Source organism: Jaculus jaculus, chromosome 12 (genome assembly GCF_020740685.1).
Source record: "Jaculus jaculus isolate mJacJac1 chromosome 12, mJacJac1.mat.Y.cur, whole genome shotgun sequence".
NCBI classification, from domain to species: Eukaryota; Metazoa; Chordata; class Mammalia; order Rodentia; family Dipodidae; genus Jaculus; species Jaculus jaculus.
In genome coordinates, this window is record NC_059113.1 from 24321095 (window position 1) to 24345718 (window position 24624).

At 44.7% G+C, this 24624-nt stretch overlaps 1 protein-coding gene across 1 annotated transcript in view; it reads left to right on the plus strand.

Moving 5' to 3' along the window:
* The first annotated feature begins 3215 nt into the window (after window positions 1-3215).
* Hgsnat (heparan-alpha-glucosaminide N-acetyltransferase) overlaps window positions 3216-24624 on the plus strand; it is a 37810-nt gene continuing 16401 nt past the window's right edge. The window contains exons 1-8 of the mRNA XM_045130901.1: window positions 3216-3352; window positions 5305-5420; window positions 11116-11252; window positions 11447-11559; window positions 14569-14638; window positions 20878-20947; window positions 21962-22071; window positions 23652-23728. Of these exons, the coding sequence (XP_044986836.1) occupies window positions 5331-5420; window positions 11116-11252; window positions 11447-11559; window positions 14569-14638; window positions 20878-20947; window positions 21962-22071; window positions 23652-23728 (667 nt within the window). The 5' untranslated portion in view covers window positions 3216-3352; window positions 5305-5330. The remainder of the gene's footprint in view (window positions 3353-5304; window positions 5421-11115; window positions 11253-11446; window positions 11560-14568; window positions 14639-20877; window positions 20948-21961; window positions 22072-23651; window positions 23729-24624) is intronic.

Below are 24624 nucleotides of genomic sequence, written 5' to 3' on the forward strand. Positions count from 1 at the left end.
GCCGCTTGTTTGGGTGTTTTGCCCCAGCAACATGAAGGTGACTGTAACAAACACCATCTCAACAAACAAACAGAAACAAATATCACATGGTTATCTACAAGCATATATATATTTTTTTAAATTTACTTGAGAGAGAGAAAGAGGCAGAGAGATAATAGGCATGCCAGGTCCTTCAGCCACTGCAAGTGGATTCCAGACATGTGGGCCCCCTTGTGTATATGTGTGACATTGTGCACTTGCATCACTGTGCGTCTGGCTTACATGGGACCTGGAGACTTGAACATGAATTCTTAGGTTTCACAGGCAAGCACCTTAGCCGCTAAGCCATCTCTCTAGTCCCAGTAATTTTTTTTTTATGCATCTATTGAATGTATGTTGTGTGTGTGTACCAGTGTGCATGTGGAGGCCAGAGGTTGACATTTAGTGTCTTCCCTGAGTGCTCTCTTCATTTTCTGAGGCAGAATCTCTCACTTGAGCCCAGAGCTCAATAATTCACCTAGTGTAGCTAACAAGCTTGCCGCACACTATTCTGTTGCCACCTTCCCCAAGCCCACATTCATGTGCATGCATGGATCTGCGGTTTGGTCCTTTCTCTTGTGCAACTGTTGCTTTACTGCAGAGGCATCTCCCCAGACCAACGAAATTATTATTATTAATTTTTTGTTGTTATTTTATTTATTTTAGAGCGACAGACAAAGAGCAAGAGATAGAGAATGGGCCCGCCAGGGCTTCCAGCCACTGCAAACGAACTCCAGATGCGTGCGCCTCCTTGTGCATCTGGCTAACATGGGTCCTGGGGAATTGAGCCTCGAACCCGGGTCCTTAGGCTTCACAGGCAAGTGCTTAACCGCTAAGCCATCTCTCCAGCCCTGTTTTTTGTTTTTGTTTTTTTTTTGAGGTAGGGTCTCACTCTAGTCTAGGCTAACCTGGAATTCACTATGTAGTCTCAGGGTGGCTGCGAACTCACAGCAACACTCCTACCTCTGCCTCCTGAGTGCTGGGATTAAAGGTGTGTGCCACTATGCCTGGCTTTTCCAAAATTAATTATTTTTTTAATTTTTATTTATTTATTTGAGAGTGACAGACACAGAGAGAAAGACGGATAGAGGGAGATAGAGAGAGAGAATGGGCGCGCCAGGGCTTCCAGCCTCTGCAAACGAACTCCAGACGCGTGCGCCCCCTTATGCATCTGGCTAACGTGGGACCTGGGGAACCGAGCCTCGAACCGGGGTCCTTAGGCTTCACAGGCAAGCGCTTAACCGCATAGCCATCTCTCCAGCCCAAAATTAATTTTAAAATACCAAAAATTAGCTTCAGAATCAATTATGAATAAATTAAACTTTGTTTTGTGCCTTATTTATTTATATATTACAATAGCTGTTTTAACATTTGGGAATGGGTTATGTATGTATGAGAAATGCTAGAAACTTGTAAGATAAAGAATGTGACAAGCTGTATATACAGTGTACATAATTATGGCCATGCTAGTCTATAGTCATCCTCATCTAGCCTGGAACTGCTGTTAAACTATCCTCCTAAATTAGTCCACAGAAACTGGAAGAAGTAATAAAGTTGTCAGAAAGTAATTCAAACTTTGTCAGATTTTAGACTTTTCTTAAGTATAATTTTGCATGGTTCATTTATTGTGATAGTAGGCAGATTTATCTTTTAGCAGGACACTCCATTTTTTAAAAAAATTAGGTTAAAGACAGAGAATTGTTTTAGGATTTGATCAATTAATACTGGGTAATATGCCTCCATCATAATAAAAAAGTGCCAGAGGTACACAGTGGCACATGCATCTGGAGTTCCTTTGCAGTGGCAAGAGGCCCAGAGCACCAGTTCCTGCCCCTCACCCCTAATAAATAAATTTGGGAGCTGTGGAGAAATGGCTAAGCGGTTAAAGTAGCTTGCAAAGCCTGTCAGCCAGGTTTGATTCCCTAGTACCCAAGTAAAGCCCGATGAAGAATAAAGTGGTGCATGTCTCTGGAGTTGTGTGTGCGTGCGTGCGTGCGTGTGTGTGTGTTCGCGCGCATGTTGGCAAAAGGCCTGGGACGCCCTGTGTGTCGCTCTCCTCCTCTCTCGCAAGTAAATAGTTTTTAAAAAAGAGTTAAAGAGTTAAGGCCCTAAAATCACTTAGGAGGTAAGTGGTAAAATGGCAACTGGCAAATCAGTGTAACTTCTTTAGCCTGAAGCCGGACTTGGAGGGGTTGTGGTGCTGCATCTTCTGTAAATTGTAAATGTCTACCTTAATCTTGAAGAGCAGGACGAAGATACAGCATCTCCGTTCTTTGGAGTCCTGTGTCCCTGACTTCCTTGTTTTTCACTTTTATTTTAGAGATAGGTAGAATAAGAATCCAGTACCTCCAGCCATTGCACACAAAGATCAGTTGCGTACGCCGCTTGTGCACCTGGCTTATGTGAGTCCTGGGGAATCGAACCAGGGTCCCTTGGCCTTGCAGGCAGCGCCTTAACCACTAAGCCATGTCTCCAGCCCCTAAGCTGACTACTTTTTGTACTTTGCTCTAGTCAGTGTCCACGGGGGGCGGGGGGCGGGGAGGCGGGCGCGGCGCAGCTGCGTCTTCCGGGCCCGGGCCGAGCCACCCCCGTTCACGCGGCGAGGGGCCTGGGGAGGCTGTTCCGGGCCGGGCGGGCCGTGGGGCGAGACCGGAGCCAAGGGCTGTCTGCGGGACGCTGCCCTCCCGGAGGACGAGGCCCGGCGGCGCAGAGCCTCCCTCTCCGAGCGGCGCTCGGGAGGAAAGTGCGCGTCGCAGAGACCGCACGCCGCCCTCTCCCGGAGGCCCCGCCCCGCCCCGCTCCGTTGCAGGGCTCCGGCGGCCGTGACGGCGCGCGGCGGCGATGACGCGCGCGGGGCCGCGGGCCGTGCGCAGGCGGGGGGCGGAGGAGCGGCGCGGGGCCGCGCCAGGGGCGTCGCGCGGGCCGGAGCGGCGAGGGGCGGCGGGCGGCATGCGCGCGGCGGCGGGGGCCACGGGCCCGGCGCTGGCCGCGCTGCTGCTGCTGCTGGCGGGCTCGGTGTTGAGCGCCGCCCTGCTGGGCCCCGGGCTGCCGGCGCGGCCGGGTGAGGAGAGAGCCGGGCGGCGGCCGCTGGTCCCCGCTGGGGAGGGGGAGGCCTCGCGTGGTTCCGTGCAAGCGGGAGGGAGAAGCCCCGGTGTGCCGGGCTGGGGGCGGGGGGCAGTGTCCACCCCGGCTCGCTGGCCGCGTCCTGCAGCGTGTGCGCCTGGGACCTCTGGTTTACTGATGAGCCTGAGACGGGGCCGGTTCGGAGTCAGGCTCAGCTAGCAGAGAGTGGATGTTTCACTGCTGGTGTTCGGGTCCTGAGCACCCCTCCACTGTAAGCTCTCCACAGGACACCACTGAATAGAAAAAAGTCAGAGTTACCTACTGCATTCTGTCCTTACTGAGGTCAATCACGGTGAACTCAGATTTTGAAAAAATGAGAGATTTACGCTAAGTGAAAAATCCGTGAATTAGTCATTTTGAGGAGTAACTTGGGAGGCCTGAAGGAAGCTTTTTGGTTTTGTTTTGTTTTGTTTTGTTTTTTTCGAAGTAAGGTCTCACTGTAGCCCAGGCTGACCTGGAATTCACTGTGTAGCCTCAGGGTGGCCTCGAACTCACCAGGATCCCCCTACCTCTGCCTCCGGAGTGCTGGGATTAAAGGCGTGCGCTACCACGCCCAGCTACGAAGCTTTTCTATTTTAAAATAAGAGACTAAATTCATACCATTTAGTGGTTATTAGGTTCCCTTCACATTTCCTTTTTTTTTTTTTAAATTTATTTCAGAGTGACAGAGGGAGAGAGAGAGAGAGAGAATGGGCTCACTAGGGCCTCCAGCCACTGCAAACGAACTCCAGACGCGTGCGCCACCTTGTCCATCTGGTTTACTTGGGTCCTGGGGAATTAAGCCCCAAACCAGGGTCCTTAGGCTCCTTAGGACCACAGGCAAGCGCTTAACCACTAAGCCATCTCTCCAGCCCCCTTCACATTGCTTTTAATTAGAAAGTAGAGGGCCATGATCAAGAAACTAGAGAGTAAATTCATTTCTCTTTCACCTATCACTGCAGTGTGGACCATTTAGTTTAAATGAATCACTGTGCTTTAACTTTAGACAACAGAAGTTCCCTTTGTTTTACCAAATTGACAAGACATAATTTTAGACTATTCAGCCATATTTGTGTGTGTGTGTGGTTTTAGGCTTTGTGCAGAGTAGACATATTCTGTACTATGGAACCGTATACTCCAGTGTCTGAATGTACATTATCTGTGTATCATTCTAAGAATGTCATCTAAGAAGCTGGTGCCCTGTCCTTTTTTTTTTCATTTTATCTTGTACTTGTCAATTAATACATATAATGTATTTTGATCATATTCATCCCTTTTACTCCCTCTTACACCCTCCTTTTTCCCCTAAACCCATTCTTCCTAACTATGCCTACTTTCGTGTGTGTGTGTGTGTGTGTGTGTGTCTGTGTGTGTGTACGTGCACATGTGCTTGTGTGTGTAACCCACTTAATTTAGAGTTGCTGTTTGAGCATGGAAGCTTGGATGGGAGGTTGTTTACTGGAGCATACTCCATAACTCATCACAGGGGAGAGTGTCCTTGTGCTCTTGGTTGAATGCTTATGCTTGGGGTATTTCTGCCCTTAAGACTGCTAAGTCCTTTCCCCTCTCAACTCTGTCATGAAAACTGGAGGGAAATTCAAGACTCCCTACCAGAGTGATGGGAAGCAGATCTCAAACTGTAAAAAGGTTCATTGGCCTAGGAATCCTGCCTGCCTGTGCATGGAACTCAGAAGGGCTGCAGTATGTGTCCCTCACAAGCTGCCTGGTGTGAGCTCCAGCATAGTAGAGGAAAGTCTGGATGTGGGAATCATATGTTTGGCTCACATCAGTAATTTCATTGAGAAATTATGGTCAGGGACATGGGCAATCAGTCATTTTAGCTTTAATTTATTCTTCCATAGAGAGAATACCTAGCTCACGAGGTTGTCATTATTTCAAAGAAAGTACTAAGTTGAGTACATATCACATCTCAGCACCTGATGTATACTGGTTCCTTACAAAGTCCTTATGCACACTGTAGGAGAGCCATCTGCAGTAGGGTGTGTGTGTGTGTGTGTGTACACACGTGCGCGCTCTTGCACATGGGTATCTACACTGAAAGCTGGAGCTTGTGAGCCCCAGATCAGGTATTTGAGAAGCACTTCTGGTATGTTTGCCTTTAGCACACCTATCAGGTTGGTTTTGTTGTTTTGCTTTTATGTATTTTTTTCCCACTCCTTTCAGATTTGGACCAAAAAAAGCACAAGGAGATGAAGATGGACCAGGCTTTGCTCCTCATCCATAATGAGCTGCTGGGAACAAACCTGACTGTCTACTGGAAATCCGAGCTCTGTTACCAGGTATGTTCTGTGGGCAAACTCAGTTTGGTTGTTTTGGGCTTATTTGGTATGCTCTTCAGTGCTCTCAGATCTAATACTTTTTTCATGTTAACTTCAGACTTGATGTAAGGAAGCACAGGCTATAATAAGGAAGTAGATGGGAGAAAATTAAGGTAGAATGCTTGGCAGTGAGCACTGTTTCTTATGCTTTCCATACTTTTATTTATTATTGATTCATTTATGAGAGAGAGAGAGAAAGAGGCAGAGAGAGAGAGACAGGGAGAGAGAATGGGTGCACCAGGGCCTCTAGCCACTGCAGACAAACTCCAGATGTATGCAACACCTTGTGCATCTTAGCTGGGGATGGTGGCTCCCAGCACACTGTGAGATGGGAGGCAGAGACAGGAGAATTTCCAGGAAGCTTGCAGTGAAGAACAGCAGGAGAGCAAGATTCATAATCACAGAAAACAGTTCATAGACTAGATTTTATAGCTTTGCAGACAGCGTAAGACATAGGAAAATCTTTAGGCTATGCCAAAACAATTACTCTGAAAATTTTAACTGTAAATGTTTGTAAGATAATAGAAGCTGTGGCTGCTGTTGACCAAGAGGTTATCTGTGTCCCATGCACACCTTTGGTCCTCCTTAGTGCAGCAGAGAGGGTTATGTGAATGATGGCACTGAGATTTCAGGAAATGCCGTGACTTTTTCTGAGTCACCTGTTAGGTAGCATCTGTAAATTTTTTTTTCTTTTAATATTTTATTTATTTGAGAGTGAGAGAGAGACAGTGAGAAAGTGGGTGTGCCAGGGCCTCTAGCCACTGCAAACAACTGTAGATATATGTTCCATCTTGTGCATCTGGCTTATGTGGGTACTGGGGAATGGAACCGAGGTCCTTAGGCTTCTCGTGTCTAAGGACCTCAGTGCCTTAACTGTTAACCCATCTCTCCAGCCCCCCCCCATTTTTTTTTTAAAAATTTATTTATTTATTTATTTATTTGAGAGTGACACACAGAGAGAAAGACAGATAGAGGGAGAGAGAATGGGTGCGCCAGGGCTTCCAGCCTCTGCAAACGAACTCCAGATGTGTGCGCCCCTTGTGCATCTGGCTAATGTGGGACCTGGGGAACCGAGCCTCGAACTGGGGTCCTTAGGCTTCACAGGCAAGCGCTTAACCACTAAGCCGTCTCTCCAGCCCCAGCCCCCTTTTTTTAAATTTATTTTTTATTAACATTTTCCATGATTATAAAAAAATCCCATGGTAATAACCTCCCTCCCCCCTCACACTTTCCCCTTTGAAATTCCATTCTCCATCATATTACCTGCCCATCTCAATCATTGTAGTTACATATATACAATACCAACCTATTAAGTACTCTCTTCCCTTCCTTTCTCTTCCCTTTATATCTCCTTTTTAACTTACTGGCCTCTGCTATTAAGTATTTTCCTTCTCATGCAGAAGCCCAATCATCTGTAGCTAGGATCCACATATAAGGGAGAACATGTGGCGCTTGGCTTTCTGGGTCTGGGTTACCTCACTTAGTATAATCCTTTCCAGATCCATCCATTTTTCTGCAAATTTTGTAACTTTATTTTTCTTTACTGCTGAGTAGAACTCCATTGTATAAATGTGCCACATCTTCACAGTTGAGGGACATCTAGGCTGGTTCCATTTCCCAGCTATTATAAATTGAGCAGCAATAAACATGGTTGAGCACGTACTTCTAAGGAAATGAGATGAGTCCTTAGGATATATGGCATCTGTAAATTTATCCCCTCTCATTTCAGAGGCTATGCTCCCTCAGAATTCTGCTTTATTAGTCAAAAAGAGAAGGGGAAATGCAAAAGTGTTGAGTTAGGGATCTCAAAGTTTTAGAGAGCTAACAATGTAATATAATTAGAAACAAGAGAATTGAAGTGAGCCAAGCTAAGACATTTTAAAGTAAAAACCTGCACAGTTGCTAGGCGTTAACAAGCCTTACTTCCTTATAGTGTACTAAATAAACTAAAAAGCAGAGTGTGGTGGCACACGCCTTAAATTCCAGTACTTTGGGGGCTGAGTAGGAGGCTCACACTGGGTTAAAAGCCAGCCTGGACTAGAGTGAGACCTGTGTCTCAAAAAAAAAAAAAAAAAAAAAAAAAAATTAAAACTAAAGAAGAAGAAAAGAAAAAGAAAAAACCTGACACAATTGATAATTTCACATAATAGTGGAAATTAAGGAAACTAGAGACTAAGATAAATATGTCAACTGAAATTAAATATTATAGTCCAGCAAGCAGCTATAAGACGATAAGACTCAAAGATTGCTAGGCATGGTGGCTGGCATCTGTATTCCAAGCACTCAGGAAGGCTTAGGCAGGAAGACTGTGAGTTTGAAGCCAGCCTGAGTTTCAAAAGGATTTGGAAATCAGCCTAAGCTGTGTAGTAAGAAAGACTTTGTTTCTGTAAAACATAAAAATTGATTTCCAGGCTGGTAATACAAGCTCAGTGGCAGACCCAGTGCTTAATATAGGTGTAGTCCCAGCACTCTTCAGAAGTTTTTAGTTTTCTGTAGAAATATAATTTGAAAATGAGCTCAAGAAATACATAAAAACTGAGTAAACTGGGCTGGGTGTTACAGTGCACACCTTTAATCCCGTTACTTGGGAGGCAGAGGGGGGAGGATCGCTGTGAGTTCAAGACCACCTTGAGACTACATAGTGAATTCCAGGTCAGCCTGGGCTAGAGTGAAACCCTATCTCAAAAAACCAAAAAAGAAAAAAAAAGTTCTTATCCTATGTAAGTTATCATCTTCCACCCCAAATGCAAAAATAACAAAAAGGGCTTATGGTCTGATTTGTTCTGTAATATGTATAGTACCTCAGTTTTATTTATTTATGAGCAAGACAAGCATGCCAGACCCTCGTGATGCAGGATTTTTGGGTTCTGTACTACCTTTAATAAAGAATATATGAATTATTAAGTTTATGTAGGGGGAGATCACAAATTGTGGGGTTTATTTAAAGGAGATTGGGGTCTAGGAAGGGAGGCTAAACACATGGAAAGTAGGAAACATGTTCTCATGTGGAAACACTGTACAGTATATAAGGTTCATTTAAGAGAAATTGAGGTCTTTAGAAAAGGACTAGGATGGAGTTGTAAGCACATGGGAAGTAGAACTTGGATGCATATGTAGAGAAACTCAGAAAACACACATGGCATTCGCCATGTGCTTTCCTGAAGAGGGAAAGTATCAAAGCAGAAGAGAAATTGAGGGGGAATTAAACTGAGACTTTTAAAGAGAGATTAGGACAAAGCTGTGAGCATGTGGACTTAAGAGAAACTGAGGCTTTTAAAGAGAAATTAGGGTAAAGCTGTGAGCACGTGGACTTAAGAGAAACTGAGACTTTTATTTATTTTTTATTTATTTATTTTTTTAAATTTCCTTTTATTATTTATTTATTTATTTGAGAGCGACAGACAAAGAAAGACAGATAGAGGGGGAGAGAGAGAGAATGGGCGCGCCAGGGCTTCCAGCCTCTGCAAACGAACTCCAGATGCGTGCGCCCCCTTGTGCATCTGGCTAACGTGGGACCTGGGGAACTGAGCCTCGAACCGGGGTCCTTAGGCTTCACAGGCAAGCGCTTAACCGCTAAGCCATCTCTCCAGCCCGAAACTGAGACTTTTAAAGAGAAATTAGGGTAAAGCTGCAAGCATGTGGACTTACGAGAAACTGAGGCTTTTGGAAAGCAGACTCTAGAAGCTTGTAGAGGGAAAACTGCGAGCATGTGCACTTAAGAGAAACTGAAGATGACAAAACAGTGAGGCTCAAGGAAAAAGACTGAGAGGGCAGTTATCAAAGAAGAAACCAAGAAATTCAGAGAAAGGAGTGATGAAGAGAGTTACACTCATGGTTACCCCGAGTTTAGAGTAAGTACATAGGTAGCAAGTCTAGAGATGGTGACAATACCCACAGTATATTTGGAGATCAAAGTCATATCATGTCATTAAAGTGAGAAGTTACCCCAAACTAAAGCAGAAGCAAGTGGAAAAGGGTAGATCAAGAGACTACGTAATGCTCTCCTGGGTGGGGGTCGAGGCCAGACTCACGGGTGTCAGAACAGTACAGGATAAGAGCCAGAGAGACCCACACACACCTGGGGTCACCCCAGAGGAGAAGGAGGGGCTGGAAGGCTGCAGCCTTTATAGCATCAGTAAGGGGAAGACCTGATAGGCTAGTAAATTTGGAGGATGAACCTGAGGGTCAGCCCACCCAGGTAGTGCAGTAGACTGGGTAGCAGGGGTGCTGCAGATATGTCTGGATCAGATGAGTTTCATTTTTGTCAAGAGTTTTGTTCTTGTGTTAGGGCAAGGTGGCATGTGGGTCAGCATCTCATGGTTTTCTTTGAGCCTCAGTCCCTAATTGAAACTGCCTAAAACAGCTAGTTTTCTCCTACCGTCCTTCACTCCTGCTGCTGTAAATAAACTGCAGGTACATGTGCCACTTTGTGCATCTATCTGGCTTTTTGTGGATGGGTACTGGGGAATTGAACCTGGGATGTCAGGCCTTGCAAGGAAGTGCCTTTAATCACTGAGCCATCTTCCCAGCTCCAGGATCTTAGTTTTAAAAATCTAAGTCAAAGATAAGAAAATAAATACAAGTCAGTCTTTCCAGTTAAGATGAATACAAAAATCTTAAATATTTTTTTGTTTGTTTGTTTGTTGTTTTTTTGAGGCAGAGTCTCATTCTAGCCTAGACTAACATGGTACTCACTCTATAGTCCTAGGCTGGCCTCTAACTATCTCTGCCTCCCAAATGCTGGTTAACCCAACTAAAATCTTTTAATTTATTTATGTAATTGGGAGAGAAAATGGGCACATTAGGGCCTTTAGCCACTGCATTCTGAATGCTAGGTTTCCAGATGATGGGGATTTGGGAATTTACACCTCCTGGAGGCAGTGTATTTTGGGGGGCGGGCTTATGGGTGTGTTATAGCCAGTTTCCCCATGCCATTGTATTTGGGACACTTTCCTGTTCCTTTTGTTCATCTGATGTTGGCCAGGGGGTGAGGTCCACCCTCTGCTCTTGCCATTGTTTTCCCTGCCATCATGGAGCTTCCCCTCGAGCCTGTAAGCCAAGATAAACCTTTTTTTTTTTTTTCCCCTAAAAGCTGCTCTTAGTCGGACGATTTCTGCCAGCATTGTGAACCTGACTGCAACAAGTCCCCCATAGTCTCAGGTGTTGTATGAAGATTGTAACTTGGGTCTCCAGGCACTTGGCTGGAGGAGATGTCACTGGGGGTGGATCCTGGGGCCCAGACAAAGGGTGTGTGTGGGGACTGATCTGATTCAAACCCAAAGGTGTGGGGAGTAGCAGTCTGAGCTCTGTGGGTACTGCTTGCTGCAGGTTCATGCTTGCTGCTTTTTGGGGTGTTTGCTGGTTTTTTGATGGCTTCTGCTTGGTTCTATGAAAGGGGGCCAGCTCCTTCTGCCATTGTGGAACGTCCCTTGGATCTATAAGCTTGAAATAAATCCCTTCCTCCCATAAACTGTGTCTGGTTTGAATGTTCATCCCAGCATTGTGGAACTAACTATGACAACATCCTAAGATCAAAATTTATGATATATGTATGAAAATATAAAACATGGAATAAATAAATAAATAAAAACTGTTTAAAAAAAAAAAGAGAGAGAGAGATACCTAACAGTTTTTCCATCATGCTTTTATCTTCCAGTGCTTGTTTCAGTTTCTGGCAAATGTTTCTGCGAGTGAAGATCTTGGGAGACCAAATATTGCAGCAGTCTCTGTCAACACCCAGCATGGGTCCATCCTGCAAGTTAATGATCCCTCAGAAGAGAGAGGAGTTTGTAGGTCTGTGCCTGCCTTGGTGTGATCACACTGGTCTGCATTCTCTTTTCACACTCTTTCCTCCATGGTTCTGCTTTTCTTCTCTATAAGCTTTTGGTATCTAGTAATGCATGTCATTCTGCATTGGTGATGTTAGCAAAGCCTAACTCCTTAATCCTGGTCTAACCACTTGTCTTAATTTTCCTTTATTTTTGTAGGCTGGAATACAAATTTGGAGAATTTGGAAATTATTCTCTTTTCGTACAGCGTACCTACAATGAAACTGCCTGTGACATACTTGTTAATGAGAATCCAGTTGACAGTAACCTTCGTATGTATATGCACATCAGTGGTCTTTAAATTTGCATTTTCCAAGGTGTCCATTTTAAGTTGTTAAATAAAATAGTCCATGATACTTCTGTATCTTAAACTATAGATTCTTTTATATATATATGTGTGTGTGTGTGTGTGTGTGTGTGTGTGTGTGTGTGTGTGTGTGTATGTATATTGCTAGAGATTAAACACAGAGCTTTTCATATTCTAAAAAGTGCTCTAGTGGGAGCCCCCACTCCTAGCTCCAGTTATATTTTTATTGTCATGGGTATAATTATGTGATGTATTAAAAAACTGCATATCAACACATTTTAATATTATTAGGTTTAGTTATGAAACATACATTTTAAAAGTTATTGCAGTGAAAGGAAACTAGAAATAGAGCAATTAACTTTGTTTTGGATTTTAGCATGTGGTGCTTCCTGTGTGCCTTACACTGACAGCCAGCTCAAAGCCTCTTTTATTCTCAAACAATGCCATTGAAAGAAGACCACCACCCTGAGCTCCTCATGATAATGCTGAGTGTTAATGATTTTAAGAGGTGAAAGTGAATCTGTCCACAGATAGCTATTAAGACTGGCATTTTAAAAAGTATTTTAATTTTGTTTATTAGAGAGAGAGAGAGAGCGAATGGGAGCACCAGGGCCTCCAGCCATTGCAAACAAACTCCAGACACATATGCTACTATGTGTATATGGCTTACATGGGTACTGGGGAATCAAGCCTGAGTTCTTAGGCTTCACAGGCAAGAGCCTTAACCAGTAGGCCATCTGTCCAGCCCAAGACTGGCATTATTTTGAAAGAATGTAGAGCTGATATGAAAGGCCTAATGTGGGATATTTTAAGCATTAAAAAGAATAATGAATTTCACTGATACATAACAATATGCCCCAAATCTTAAAGCTACAGGGTTACTAAAAATATAAAAATAAAAGCAATTGTTTGGTAGACTTTGGAGGTCACAAGGGTACTTAATGTTGAATGGAGAAATTTAAAATTTTCACTTGGAAGTTCTAGCTAGTTGGGTGGTAATCCCAGTTCATAGCAGGCTACACCAGAAGGATTGTGAGTTTGAGGCCAGACTGGGCTACATACAAGTCTCTGTTTCCACATAGAAGAAAGATTTATAAATATATCCAGTTGGGGGCTGGAGAGATGGCTTAGCAATTAAGGCACTGCCTGCAAAGCCTAAGGACCCCATGTTCTGCTCTCCAGATCCCATGTTTGCCAGACACACAGAGGTGAGGCAAGTGCAAGGTCATACATGCCCACTAGATGGTACAAGCATCTGGAGTTTGATTGCAGTGGACAAGGCCCTGCCAATTCTCTCTCACCTCTCTCTCTAAAATAAAAAATAAAAATAAAAAAATATATATCCAGTTGGTCCTAGTGGCATGGCCTGTAATTCCAGCTACTTTGAGGTGAGGTTGGGGCTGAGGCAGAAGAATCACAAGTTCAAGATCTTCTGAGCTGCAGAGCAAGTTCAAAGTTACTGTGAGCAACTTAGTTGAAATATCAAAAGTAAGAACAGGGTTCAGGGGAGGTAGTTCAGTGGTGAAATGATTGCTTAGCAGTCTGATCTCCAGTACCTGAAAAAGAAAATGTGTCTTACTCTTCCTATATTAACTGTAACTCAAGGCAAACAATTAGTCTTATTTGGCAAGATTTCATTCTTTTTTTTTTTTTTTTTTTGGTTTTTCAAGGTAGGGTCTCACTCTGGCTCAGGCTGACCTGGAATTCACTATGTAGTCTCAGGGTGGCCTCGAACTCACGGTGATCCTCCTACCTCTGCCTCCCGAGTGCTGGGATTAAAGGCGTGCGCCACCACGCCCGGCTAAGATTTCATTCTTTAAAGAATTGCAGCTAATTGGCAAAATGGTAGGATATTTTGCAAGTCCTAATGAATAATCAATTCAGGCAAAAAATCACAAGATGAAAGGAAAAGTAAATACTGGAGAGTCAGGTTTTCACCCAGCCGGCACAGCCATGTCGCTCAGTGGGTGGTAGAAGAGGGGAGCTCCTCAGTGTGTCTGAAGACAATGACGTCGGTGTTGTGGTTATAAGATAGTTTTAAGTTAATAGGAATGTTACAAAATTTTTTCTAGCTGCTCTTTACCTGCCTTCACTTATGCTCTTAAACTGCATAATCATAATTGCCCTGTGTACAATGATTGCAGCTAGGACCTTAATGTTTTTGCAGTCCTGATCTATAGACGTTTACACTTCTCCAATTACTCCTTGGAATGTCCTTTTTGAAGTCCAGGATGTAAGCTAAGAGTGAGTATTGTGCTGAGTGTACAATGGCTATGGTTCTTCAGCCCACCATGGCCCTCCAGCCTTTGTCTCTTAGGACCTGGGTGGTTTGAGGAGTCTGGGCTGTTTTGTAGACTGCTCCTGGATTTGGATTTGCCTGATGCTATCTCAGGACTAGGTCGAGATTTCCTGTTCTGCGACAGAGCACTGTGCAAGTAACGCATTCTCCAACATGTGCCCAATCAGGAGATTCATGAGGTTAGCATGCCTTCTACAAGGCCCATGCACTAGAGATGCGCTGAAGTGTGTAGGTATGAAGTGACATGAAGTCTGCGATTTATTTAAAACACGTTAGCAAAAATGGACGTGAGTGTTAGTAGTAGACAAAACAGTGCGATCATCTTCGTTTTGCTGAAAACACAACCCAGGGTGTTAGGAGTTCTAGGCAAGTCTCCTTCACTGAACTACCTCCCCAGCCCCAAGAGTGACAGTATCTTGATGGTTCTAGAATCTGGGTGATAGGTATATGTGGGTTTATTATACATTCTTATGCATTTTTGTGAATATGTAACATTGTTCATGAGAAAAATTAGTATTTCCCTCATGATAAGTTCAATGTTTATAGAATATTTTCATAAAAATGTGAGTTTTTCCTGCATCTCTTTATTTTTCATTGACAAAGCAAATGTAGTGATATGAAATTTTAATGCTTATCGTGGCATTTTGGGAATAATGTTTTTGTTTTCTTTTCTAGCTGTGAGTATTGCATTCCTTGTTGGCCTAGCGCTCATCCTTGCAGTATTCTTCTTAAGGCTCTTGCTGAGGTAAGTTGGTGGGAAGGAAATAACTGGGAAACACAGAACACGGAGGTAATAGATCCAGAAAGGGGAGTTTGGCCTCCAAGCAACCATTGTTCCTTTCCAGTGCCATCACCAAAACCAAACACACAAAGGTGACAGTTACTTTTTGATTAAATGACCATTGGTGCATGTACCGTGTCTATTCTAGTCCTGGCTGTCAGAATGTGTGTAGACTAAGACGTGGTCTCTGAATATAGGCATTTGATAATGAAGGTGCTAATGGATTTTTTCCCTTCTGTTCTTCCAGTGAAGAAAATGCTTAAGAAATAATTATTTTCTGTTTTTTCTCTCAGTCCCACTGAACCCCTTCTTCCCAACTAGTTCCCCTTCTACTTTGATCTTTTTTTGTTTTCTTCTGACACACTGAGTTTTAGGTTTGCTTGTTGGAGCATGGGCTATTTACCAATGGCTAAACCACTGAAGAAACTGTCTTCCCTTCCCCAGCAACCATTAACTACAAGTCCCTCATCAGAGAGGGGTAGGGCCTCTTGAGCCTCCTCCCTGTCCACGATGGAATGTTGATGGGTCCAATCTTGTGCAGGTCTAATGCGGCCATTGTGAATTCATGAGTGCAATGGCCATGTCATGTCTGGAAGTCAGTGCTCCACAGCACTCCTCCCCATCTTCCAGCTCTTGCATTCTTTCCTTCTCCTACTCCATAATGTTCCCTGAGCCTTGGAGGGGTGATACAGATGTTCTATTTAGGTCAGAGCACTCAGCAGTCCCTTCTTCTCAGCACTTTGACCAGTTATGAGTCTCTGCAGTAACCAGTGCTCACTGCAAAAAAGAAGCTTCTTTTACCAAAGCAGAGAGCAGAACTCTTCTAACCATGAACATGAGTATTTGGAAGGTAGCTTGATGGGCACATCATGTCCATTTATCAAAATGACACTAGTAGCTTGCTCCTAGGGTCTATGTCCTTCCCATCTGCTGACTAGGTTTACAATATCAGGCATCCCTCCTGCGGAGTGGGCCTCAAATCCAGTCAGAAATAAATAATTATTTACTAATGAATCTCCCAGGTTGCCATTTAGTGAATAGAAGTGGCTAATGGTAATTTTAGGAGGAGGCTGCTACACTGGACTCCCTGCTCTCTTTCCTTTGAGCCCCAAGATAGCCATTCCAGTCCAAATTCCCCATGCCTGCTGACCCAGCAGCCTTGGGGCCAAGGAAGAGCACAAGGGCTATGGATAACTGATCACCCCAGTATGGACTCTGTCCTTTGATAGAGGCGGCTGATTGGAGAGGGCATTTGCTCTTCTCTGGTTAACAGTCACTGTGGTGAGTGAATCAGACTAGAGAAGAAAAACAAAGTAAGTTAGATACAGGCGTGGTTTAATCAGCTGTTTTTCAGGTTCTTTTATGACTTAAAAGGAATAAGTGGTGGCCATGGTATCACACACCAATAATCCCAGCACTTGGGAAGCAGAGGCAGGGGGGTCTTGAGTTTGAGTTTAAGGCCAGTCTGGGCTATAGAGTGAATTGTCAGGAGAAAAAAAAAAATAATTGAGTTTTGCATGCTTATCCTGCTAGGATCTCAAGAAGGACCACAGATTTTTATTGGTGAGCTGTATCCAGACTGGAAGAAAGAAAATTTAACCTTTATGTTGACTATGTTGAGGAAACCGTGAAATTTCAGGGAGTTTATGTTTTCTAACTTTTTAGCTTTAGGAATCTTAGATAATTTGATTCAATGTCTGAGAGACCTGACAGTATTTGTAAAAGTACTACTTGCTGCTTAATAGTAGATATTTAACTCAACTGCATTTTAGGAGCATAGTAGAATTCTATTCAAGTCTTACTTTTTTTTTGGAGTAAGGTATTATCTTGTCAATCTTTGGTTCTAGCTTAATGTGTTTTCATGTGAATAGATCTATACCATCCCTACAAAGCAATTTTGACAACTGAAATGCAAAGAGGAGATTTCCATCTCACTCTGCTGTGCCATTAAAACTCCTGTTTGTGTGCTTCTGCCTCTGCTGCCTGTGGTTAGAATGCCGTCGTGGCGTGTCGCCGTGTCTCCTGTCAGTGGTGGAATGCCGTCGTGGCGTGTCGCCGTCTCTCCTGTCAGTGGTAGAATGCCGTCGTGGTGTGTCCCCGTCTCTCCTGTCAGTGGTAGAATGCCGTCGTGGCGTGTCGCCGTGTCTCCTGTCAGTGGTAGGATGCCGTCGTGGCGTGTCCCCGTCTCTCCTGTCATTGGCAGAATGCCGTCGTGGCGTGTCAGCGTGTCTCCTGTCAGTGGTAGAATGCCGTCGTGGCGTGTCGCCGTGTCTCCTGTCAGTGGTAGAATGCCGCCGTGGCGTGTCGCCGTGTCTCCTGTCAGTGGTAGAATGCCGTCGTGGCGTGTCAGCGTGTCTCCTGTCAGTGGTAGAATGCTGTCGTGGCGTGTCGCCGTGTCTCCTGTCAGTGGTAGAATGCCGCCGTGGCGTGTCGCCGTGTCTCCTGTCAGTGGTAGAATGCCGTCGTGGCGTGTCGCCGTGTCTCCTGTCAGTGGTAGAATGCCGTCGTGGCGTGTCGCCGTGTCTCCTGTCAGTGGTAGAATGCCGTCGTGGCGTGTCGCCGTGTCTCCTGTCAGTGGTAGAATGCCGTCGTGGCGTGTCGCCGTGTCTCCTGTCAGTGGTAGAATGCCGTCGTGGCGTGTCGCCGTCTCTCCTGTCAGTGGTAGAATGCCGTCGTGGCGTGTCGCCCTGTCTCCTGTCAGTGGTAGAATGCCGCCGTGGTGTGTCGCCGTCTCTCCTGTCAGTGGTAGAATGCCGTCGTGGTGTGTCACCGTCTCTCCTGTCAGTGGTAGAATGCCGCCGTGGCGTGTCGCCCTGTCTCCTGTCAGTGGTAGAATGCCGTCGTGGCGTGTCAGCGTCTCTCCTGTCAGTGGTAGAATGCCGTCGTGGTGTGTCGCCCTGTCTCCTGTCAGTGGTAGAATGCCGTCGTGGTGTGTCACCGTCTCTCCTGTCAGTGGTGGAATGCCGTCGTGGCGTGTCGCCGTGTCTCCTGTCAGCGGTAGAATGCCGTCGTGGTGTGTCGCCGTGTCTCCTGTCAGTGGTAGAATGCCGTCGTGGCGTGTCGCCGTGTCTCCTGTCAGTGGTAGAATGCCGTCGTGGCGTGTCGCCGTGTCTCCTGTCAGTGGTAGAATGCCGTCGTGGTGTGTCGCCGTGTCTCCTGTCAGTGGTAGAATGCCGTCGTGGCGTGTCGCCGTCTCTCCTGTCAGTGGTAGAATGCCGTCGTGGCGTGTCAGCGTCTCTCCTGTCAGTGGTAGAATGCCGTCGTGGTGTGTCAGCGTCTCTCCTGTCAGTGGTAGAATGCCGTCGTGGCGTGTCGCCGTGTCTCCTGTCAGTGGTAGAATGCCGTCGTGGCGTGTCGCCGTGTCTCCTGTCAGTGGTAGAATGCCGTCGTGGTGTGTCGCCGTCTCTCCTGTCAGTGGTAGAATGCCGTCGTGGCGTGTCGCCCTGTCTCCTGTCAGTGGTAGAATGCCGTCGTGGCGTGTCGCCGTCTCTCCTGTCAGTGGTAGAATGCCGTCGTGGTGTGTCACCGTCTCTCCTGTCAGTGGTAGAATGCCGCCGTGGCGTGTCGCCCTGTCTCCTGTCAGTGGTAGAATGCCGTCGTGGCGTGTCAGCGTCTCTCCTGTCAGTGGTAGAATGCCGTCGTGGTGTGTCGCCCTGTCTCCTGTCAGTGGTAGAATGCCGTCGTGGTGTGTCGCCGTCTCTCCTGTCAGTGGTGGAATGCCGTCGTGGCGTGTCGCCGTGTCTCCTGTCAGCGGTAGAATGCCGTCGTGGTGTGTCGCCGTGTCTCCTGTCAGTGGTAGAATGCCGTCGTGGCGTGTCGCCGTGTCTCCTGTCAGTGGTAGAATGCCGTCGTGGCGTGTCGCCGTGTCTCCTGTCAGTGGTAGAATGCCGTCGTGGTGTGTCGCCGTGTCTCCTGTCAGTGGTAGAATGCCGTCGTGGCGTGTCGCCGTGTCTCCTGTCAGTGGTAGAATGCCGTCGTGGTGTGTCGCCGTGTCTCCTGTCAGTGGTAGAATGCCGTCGTGGCGTGTCAGCGTCTCTCCTGTCAGTGGTAGAATGCCGTCGTGGTGTGTCGCCCTGTCTCCTGTCAGTGGTAGAATGCCGTCGTGGTGTGTCGCCGTCTCTCCTGTCAGTGGTGGAATGCCGTCGTGGCGTGTCGCCGTGTCTCCTGTCAGCGGTAGAATGCCGTCGTGGTGTGTCGCCGTGTCTCCTGTCAGTGGTAGAATGCCGTCGTGGCGTGTCGCCGTGTCTCCTGTCAGTGGTAGAATGCCGTCGTGGCGTGTCGCCGTGTCTCCTGTCAGTGGTAGAATGCCGTCGTGGTGTGTCGCCGTGTCTCCTGTCAGTGGTAGAATGCCGTCGTGGCGTGTCGCCGTGTCTCCTGTCAGTGGTAGAATGCCGTCATGGTGTGTCGCCGTGTCTCCTGTCAGTGGTAGAATGCCGTCGTGGTGTGTCGCCGTGTCTCCTGTCAGTGGTAGAATGCCGTCGTGGTGTGGTAATGCCTCTGCTGCCTGTGGGTAGAATGCTGTTGTTTGGAAAGACAGTCTTTATTCTTGCCCTTTTCTTTTCCTTTATGCCTATTGGAGTCTAAGAGAGGTTTTGTTATTTTGAGCTAGAAAATGTAGAAAGAATAAAGAATCTCTTTTGCTTTCACTTGATGCACAAGCATATGTAAGAGAGGGGTTTTAAATTTACTTATATTTTTTAAATCTCACCTTCTCCTTTTTGGTCCTTCCTTTAATGTGCCTATTTTAATGTCTGTCATGTAATGGTGACATTAGCAATGCTGATTATGCTGGAAATGGTAGTTGTTTGGAGGATGAAACCGAGAAATTACAAGTGGAAGCATCAGTTTACATGGATTATGTTTGGATACTGATTTGAACAACTGAACCATGAAAGATATATGAGCCAGAGAAACTGAACTGGCTATTTGATAATATTAAGGAATGACTGTTAACATTTAAAATGTGATAGTGGTATCATGATGCTGGTTAGAAATAAGTGTAGGTTTTATATTTTACAAATGTTAAGTATTTATGAATGAAGTGATGCCTTAACTTTTCTGTAAAATAATAAGAGGCAGGAATAAGAGTCTTGTGGATGGAGTATAGAAGAAATAAGATTACCCATGTGTGGATATTTGTTGAAGCTGAACAGTTTGTTGCACTGTTTATTTCTGTTTCTGTACATACTTGGAACTTCTTACTAGAAGAAAAGGACAACAAATTTTCTGTACTGGCTAATTTGAATGTGGCAAAGTTCATGAAAAAATACATGGGTGCTTTTGCTTTAGCCAGTTTGAGATAGACATTTTTTGTTTGGTTGGTTGGTTTGAAGTAGGGTCTTGCTTAGCCCAGGCTGACCTGGAATTCACTATGTAGTCACAGGGTAGCCTCGAACTCATAGCAATCCTCCTACCTCTGCCTCCTGAGTGCTGGGATTAAAGGTGTGTGCCACCGTGGTCAGCAAAATAGACTTCTTGGAGAAAATTTCTCCAAGCAGAAATCTCACTTTAAAGAAAAACCAGCTACGCTTTTCCAGCCATGCATATAAATATAATGGACATCTTTAACTTAAATAAGCCATATGAAAAAAAGAACTGAATACATTAATCATTTGCATCACTGCAGATTGTTTTCCAGCTTTCTCAGGGATATTTCATTGTAAACATAGGTTGGTTTTTAACTTCAGTTTATCATCGCACTTTTTATGTTTACAAAGCCCACATTTTCATTACTTTTCTAGCTATATCTCATCCTATCATATATCTGTTAATATCCTGTGTTGAGTCATTTCTGTATTGAGTGAATTTGTTTTTTGCCAAGGTTTTGTATTTCTGATTTTAATAATAATAATAATACTATTTTATTAATTGTCTTTAGTTATTACTATGTAATTAAATTCTATTTAATTAATTGTAATAATACTATTATAATGCTGTAATAATACTGGCCACAGAGAACTATTATCTCATAGAACCTTCACAACTATTAAAAGGCTCTGTCATTATTCTTATTTAATTGATGAAGAAATAATTATACACCTAAGCATTCATAAATGTGGCTGCTATAAACGTTGATTTCTATTGTCCTGTTGCTGAAACCTTTGATAGTATTTATGAACCTTAGGTACTTTTCTTTCAATATTCAAACATTTGAATTTTTTCTAAAGAAAGTAAATTAACTGAGGCTTTTTTTAAATGCACAGATTTGATGAATTTAATGATTGGATTTCTAAAGCAATAAATTTTCAAGAAACTGATCGCCTTATCAATTCTGTGAGTTATTAGGATATATATCATGTGTTGTCTGGGTGGTTCTAAATTTGAATTTGTAGTTTCTATTTTAATAAGCATTATTGTTCAGTTTAGTAAATTTTTTTTTTTTTTTTTTTGAGATAGGGTCTCACTCTAGCTCAGGCTGACCTGGAACTCACTCTGTAGTCCCAGGCTGGCCTAGATCTCATGGAAATCCTCTTACCTCTGCCTGAGTGCTGGGATTGAAAGCATGTGCCGCCATGCTTGGCCAGTTTAGTAAATTTTGTATTGTGGAAGACCACATGATGGTCCCTGATTTTTTTTAACTTTTTATTTTTATTTATTTATTTGAGAGAGAAAGAGAGAGAAAGAATAGGCACATTAGGACCTCCAGCCACTGCAAACAAAGTGCAGATACATGCGCCACCTTGTGCATCTGGCTTACATGGGCACTGGGGAATCAAGCCTCGAACTGGGGTCCTTAGGCTTCACAGGCAAGCAGTCAAACACTAAGCCATTTTTCCAGCCAGTGTCTGATTTAAAAAAAAAAAATCCTGTGCTGATGAGAATCTAACACACGGTCTTGTATCTTGTACATGCCAGGCAGGTTCTCTACACTGTGTGACAGCTTTAGCCCGAGTCCCGTATTCTGTCGAGTACTGGAATTCTAGGTGTGCCACCATTCCCAGTATGTATTCATTTTATTTATTTATTTATTTATTTAAGATAGGGTCTCTTGTAGCCCAGGCTGGACGCTTAACTTGATATGGAGCTGAGAATGACCTTGAATTCCCGATTCCCCTGCTTCTACCTCCCCAACACTGGGATTCCAGGTGTGCACCAACATGCCATTTTCTAGGATGTTCGGGGTTGGACCTAGGGACTCGGGATGGCAAGGCAAGCACTCTCCCAACTGCACTACATCCTAAATGCCCTCATGTAGTTTTTTTTTTTTTTTTTTTTTTGCACGTATATGTAGGGGTGGTGTGTGCCTCCTTCATTCCTCAGTAGCATCCCTCTCCCTTTGTTTGGAAGGAGCTGGGATCCCCCAGCAGAGAAGACCCTCTCAGTGCTGGCTGCCAACCAGAGACACGACGCCCATCTGCCATGTCACACCGTCTCCGTTGCGTGGACACGTTTCGGGGGTATGTGGGGCTCCCTGATAACATGATGGGCACAGGTCCTTGTCAAATACATACAAATGCAGTTTCAAATGAAAGCATTTTGCATTGTTTAAGATTTTCTAGGTTAGAAAGAATCACTTGGATAGAAAAATAAAATCAAGCTACGTGTAGTGGTACATGCTTGTTGGCTAGGCACTCAGGAGTGATGCAGGAGGATTGCTTTGAGTTTAAGGTCAGCCTGGGCTATCTAGCAAGGCCCTGTCTCAAATAAATGAATAAACATACATACAAAGTCACCAGCCTCTCTGTTGCAATCAGGTTCGCATTGCTGGTAGAAATCATCCAGCCAAGAGCAGCTTGTGGGAAAAGAGTTTTATTTTGGCTTCCAGGCTCGAGGGGAAGCTCCACGATGGCAGGGGAAAATGATGGCATGAACAGAGGGTGGACAGCACCCCCTGGCCAACATATGGTGGACAACAGCAACAAGAGAGTGTGCTAAACACTGGCAAGGGGAAACTGGCTATAATACCCATAAGCCTGCCCCCAACAGTATACTGCCTCCAGAAGGTGTTAATTCCCAAGTCTCCCTCAGCTGGGAACCCAGCATTCAGAACGCCTAAGTTTATGGGGGTTACCTGAATCAAACCACCACACTCTCCGTATTTGAAAATTGTCATGATTAGGGGCTAGGACATAGTTCTATGTGGTAACCATTTACCTAGAATGCACAAAACCTTCAGGTCATTCTTTAATACCACAAAAAGCAAACAAACAAATGAAACTAGAAATATAAAAACATTTTTGTTTTGTTTTGGTGTTTGTTTGTTTGTTTTGGTTTTTTGAGGTAGGGTCTCACTTTGGTCCAGGCTGACCTGGAACTAACTCTTTCATCTCAGGGTGGCCTTGAACTCATGGCAATCCTCCTACCTCTGCCTCCCGAGTGCTGGGATTAAAGGCGTGCGCCACCATGCCCGGCTTGGTGTTTGTTTTTTGAGGTAGGGTTTTGCTCTAACCCAGGTGACCTGGAATCCACTGTGTAGTCTCAGGGTGGCCTCGAACTCATGGTGATCCTCCTACTACTGCCTCTTGAGTGCTGGGATCAAAGGTGTATGCTACCATACCTGGCTCAAAAATTTTTGACATCATATCCAGTATTTGCTGAGAGAGGAGTGGTGGGACAAGGCCAGAGCCAGTTCCCACTGGTGTGTACTGTCTGCCAACTTTAGCTGATTTTCTTGAAATCAGTCAGTCCTGCCATTCCAGTAAGTAGCCCAACAGATTAGAAGATGTGCGGGTCTACAGATGAATCCACCCCCATGAGTAAGAATCACTTTTTGCCTTCACTAGCTGAGTATCAAGCCTTTAATAGCAGGTCCATAGTGAAATAAAATAAATTATACAGTCTTGTAGTACAGTGTAAATTTTTCTTAAGGCATTATGTTGGGAATGTTGGCAACAGAATCTGAGTGTATGGTCCCAAACACAGCAGTAGTAACTATTGTGTAGAATCATGTTATTTCGTGATGCACCTGGTGACTGTGAAAGTATGTCCGCATTAAGCTGTTCCTTGTCACATTGTATTCTCTCTGTTGGCTTTGCAGGATAGCACTCATCATCATGGTCTTTGTTAATTATGGAGGTGGGAAATACTGGTACTTCAAACATTCAAGTTGGAATGGTAAGACATCTCCTAAATATAGCATTGCCATGGCTCCATTCAGAGAATGGCAGGTCAGGAGGATCACTCTGTATTTGCTTGGTGCAACTCCACCAAGGCCCTTCAGCTTCTTCTGAGCCACTGAAATCCTGCACACAAACAATGACCTTGAACTTATTCTGGAAGCTTTTGTTTTCTTCTTCCTCAGAGTGTTACGGAGCTGTAACTTACAGATCTAGAAACTACCACTTTAATGACATGATGACGGTGAAGATTTCAGCTGTGAGACTGTGGGTCTTGATGTAAAATGTAAAGAATTTGGTTTTAAGTGATATTTGTCATAATCTAAATATGACGGCTGCTGTATTTTTAGGGATTCTTCTAAGACTACCATTGAACTGTGTTGGTCTGAGTGATGCTCAGTAATAGTTGTAAATCTGACTTGGTAGTTGGTTTAAAAACAAGTTTTTATGGGAACCAAGAAAATCATGTGGAATATTTGACATTAACTTTTGAGAAATTCCAGTTGGCTTTCTTCTGGCCTGATTATGTCTAGCCTTGGATTCATAGCAATCCTATTTCTGCTTCTCAAGTGCTGGGATTATAATATAATTTATATCATATTAGATATTATAGATGAGAGTCACCACGTCCAGCCAGATCATGTCTGTGGAGGGCTGGGAAAGGCCCTAGAAAAGAGGCTCATTGTGAGCATGTTTGGCTGTGGCCGCCCACATTCCAGTATTGATCACCAGGGGCAGCCATGCCATCTTTGTGGGTCTGTGGTGATCCAGCTTGCTATGAAAACCTAGAGTCCAGATGTTTAAAGAACCCGAGTTGGGTTATGATATTTAAAACAAAAGTCTTAGGCTGGAGAGATGGCTTAGCAGTTAAGGCACTTGCTGGCAAAGCAAAGG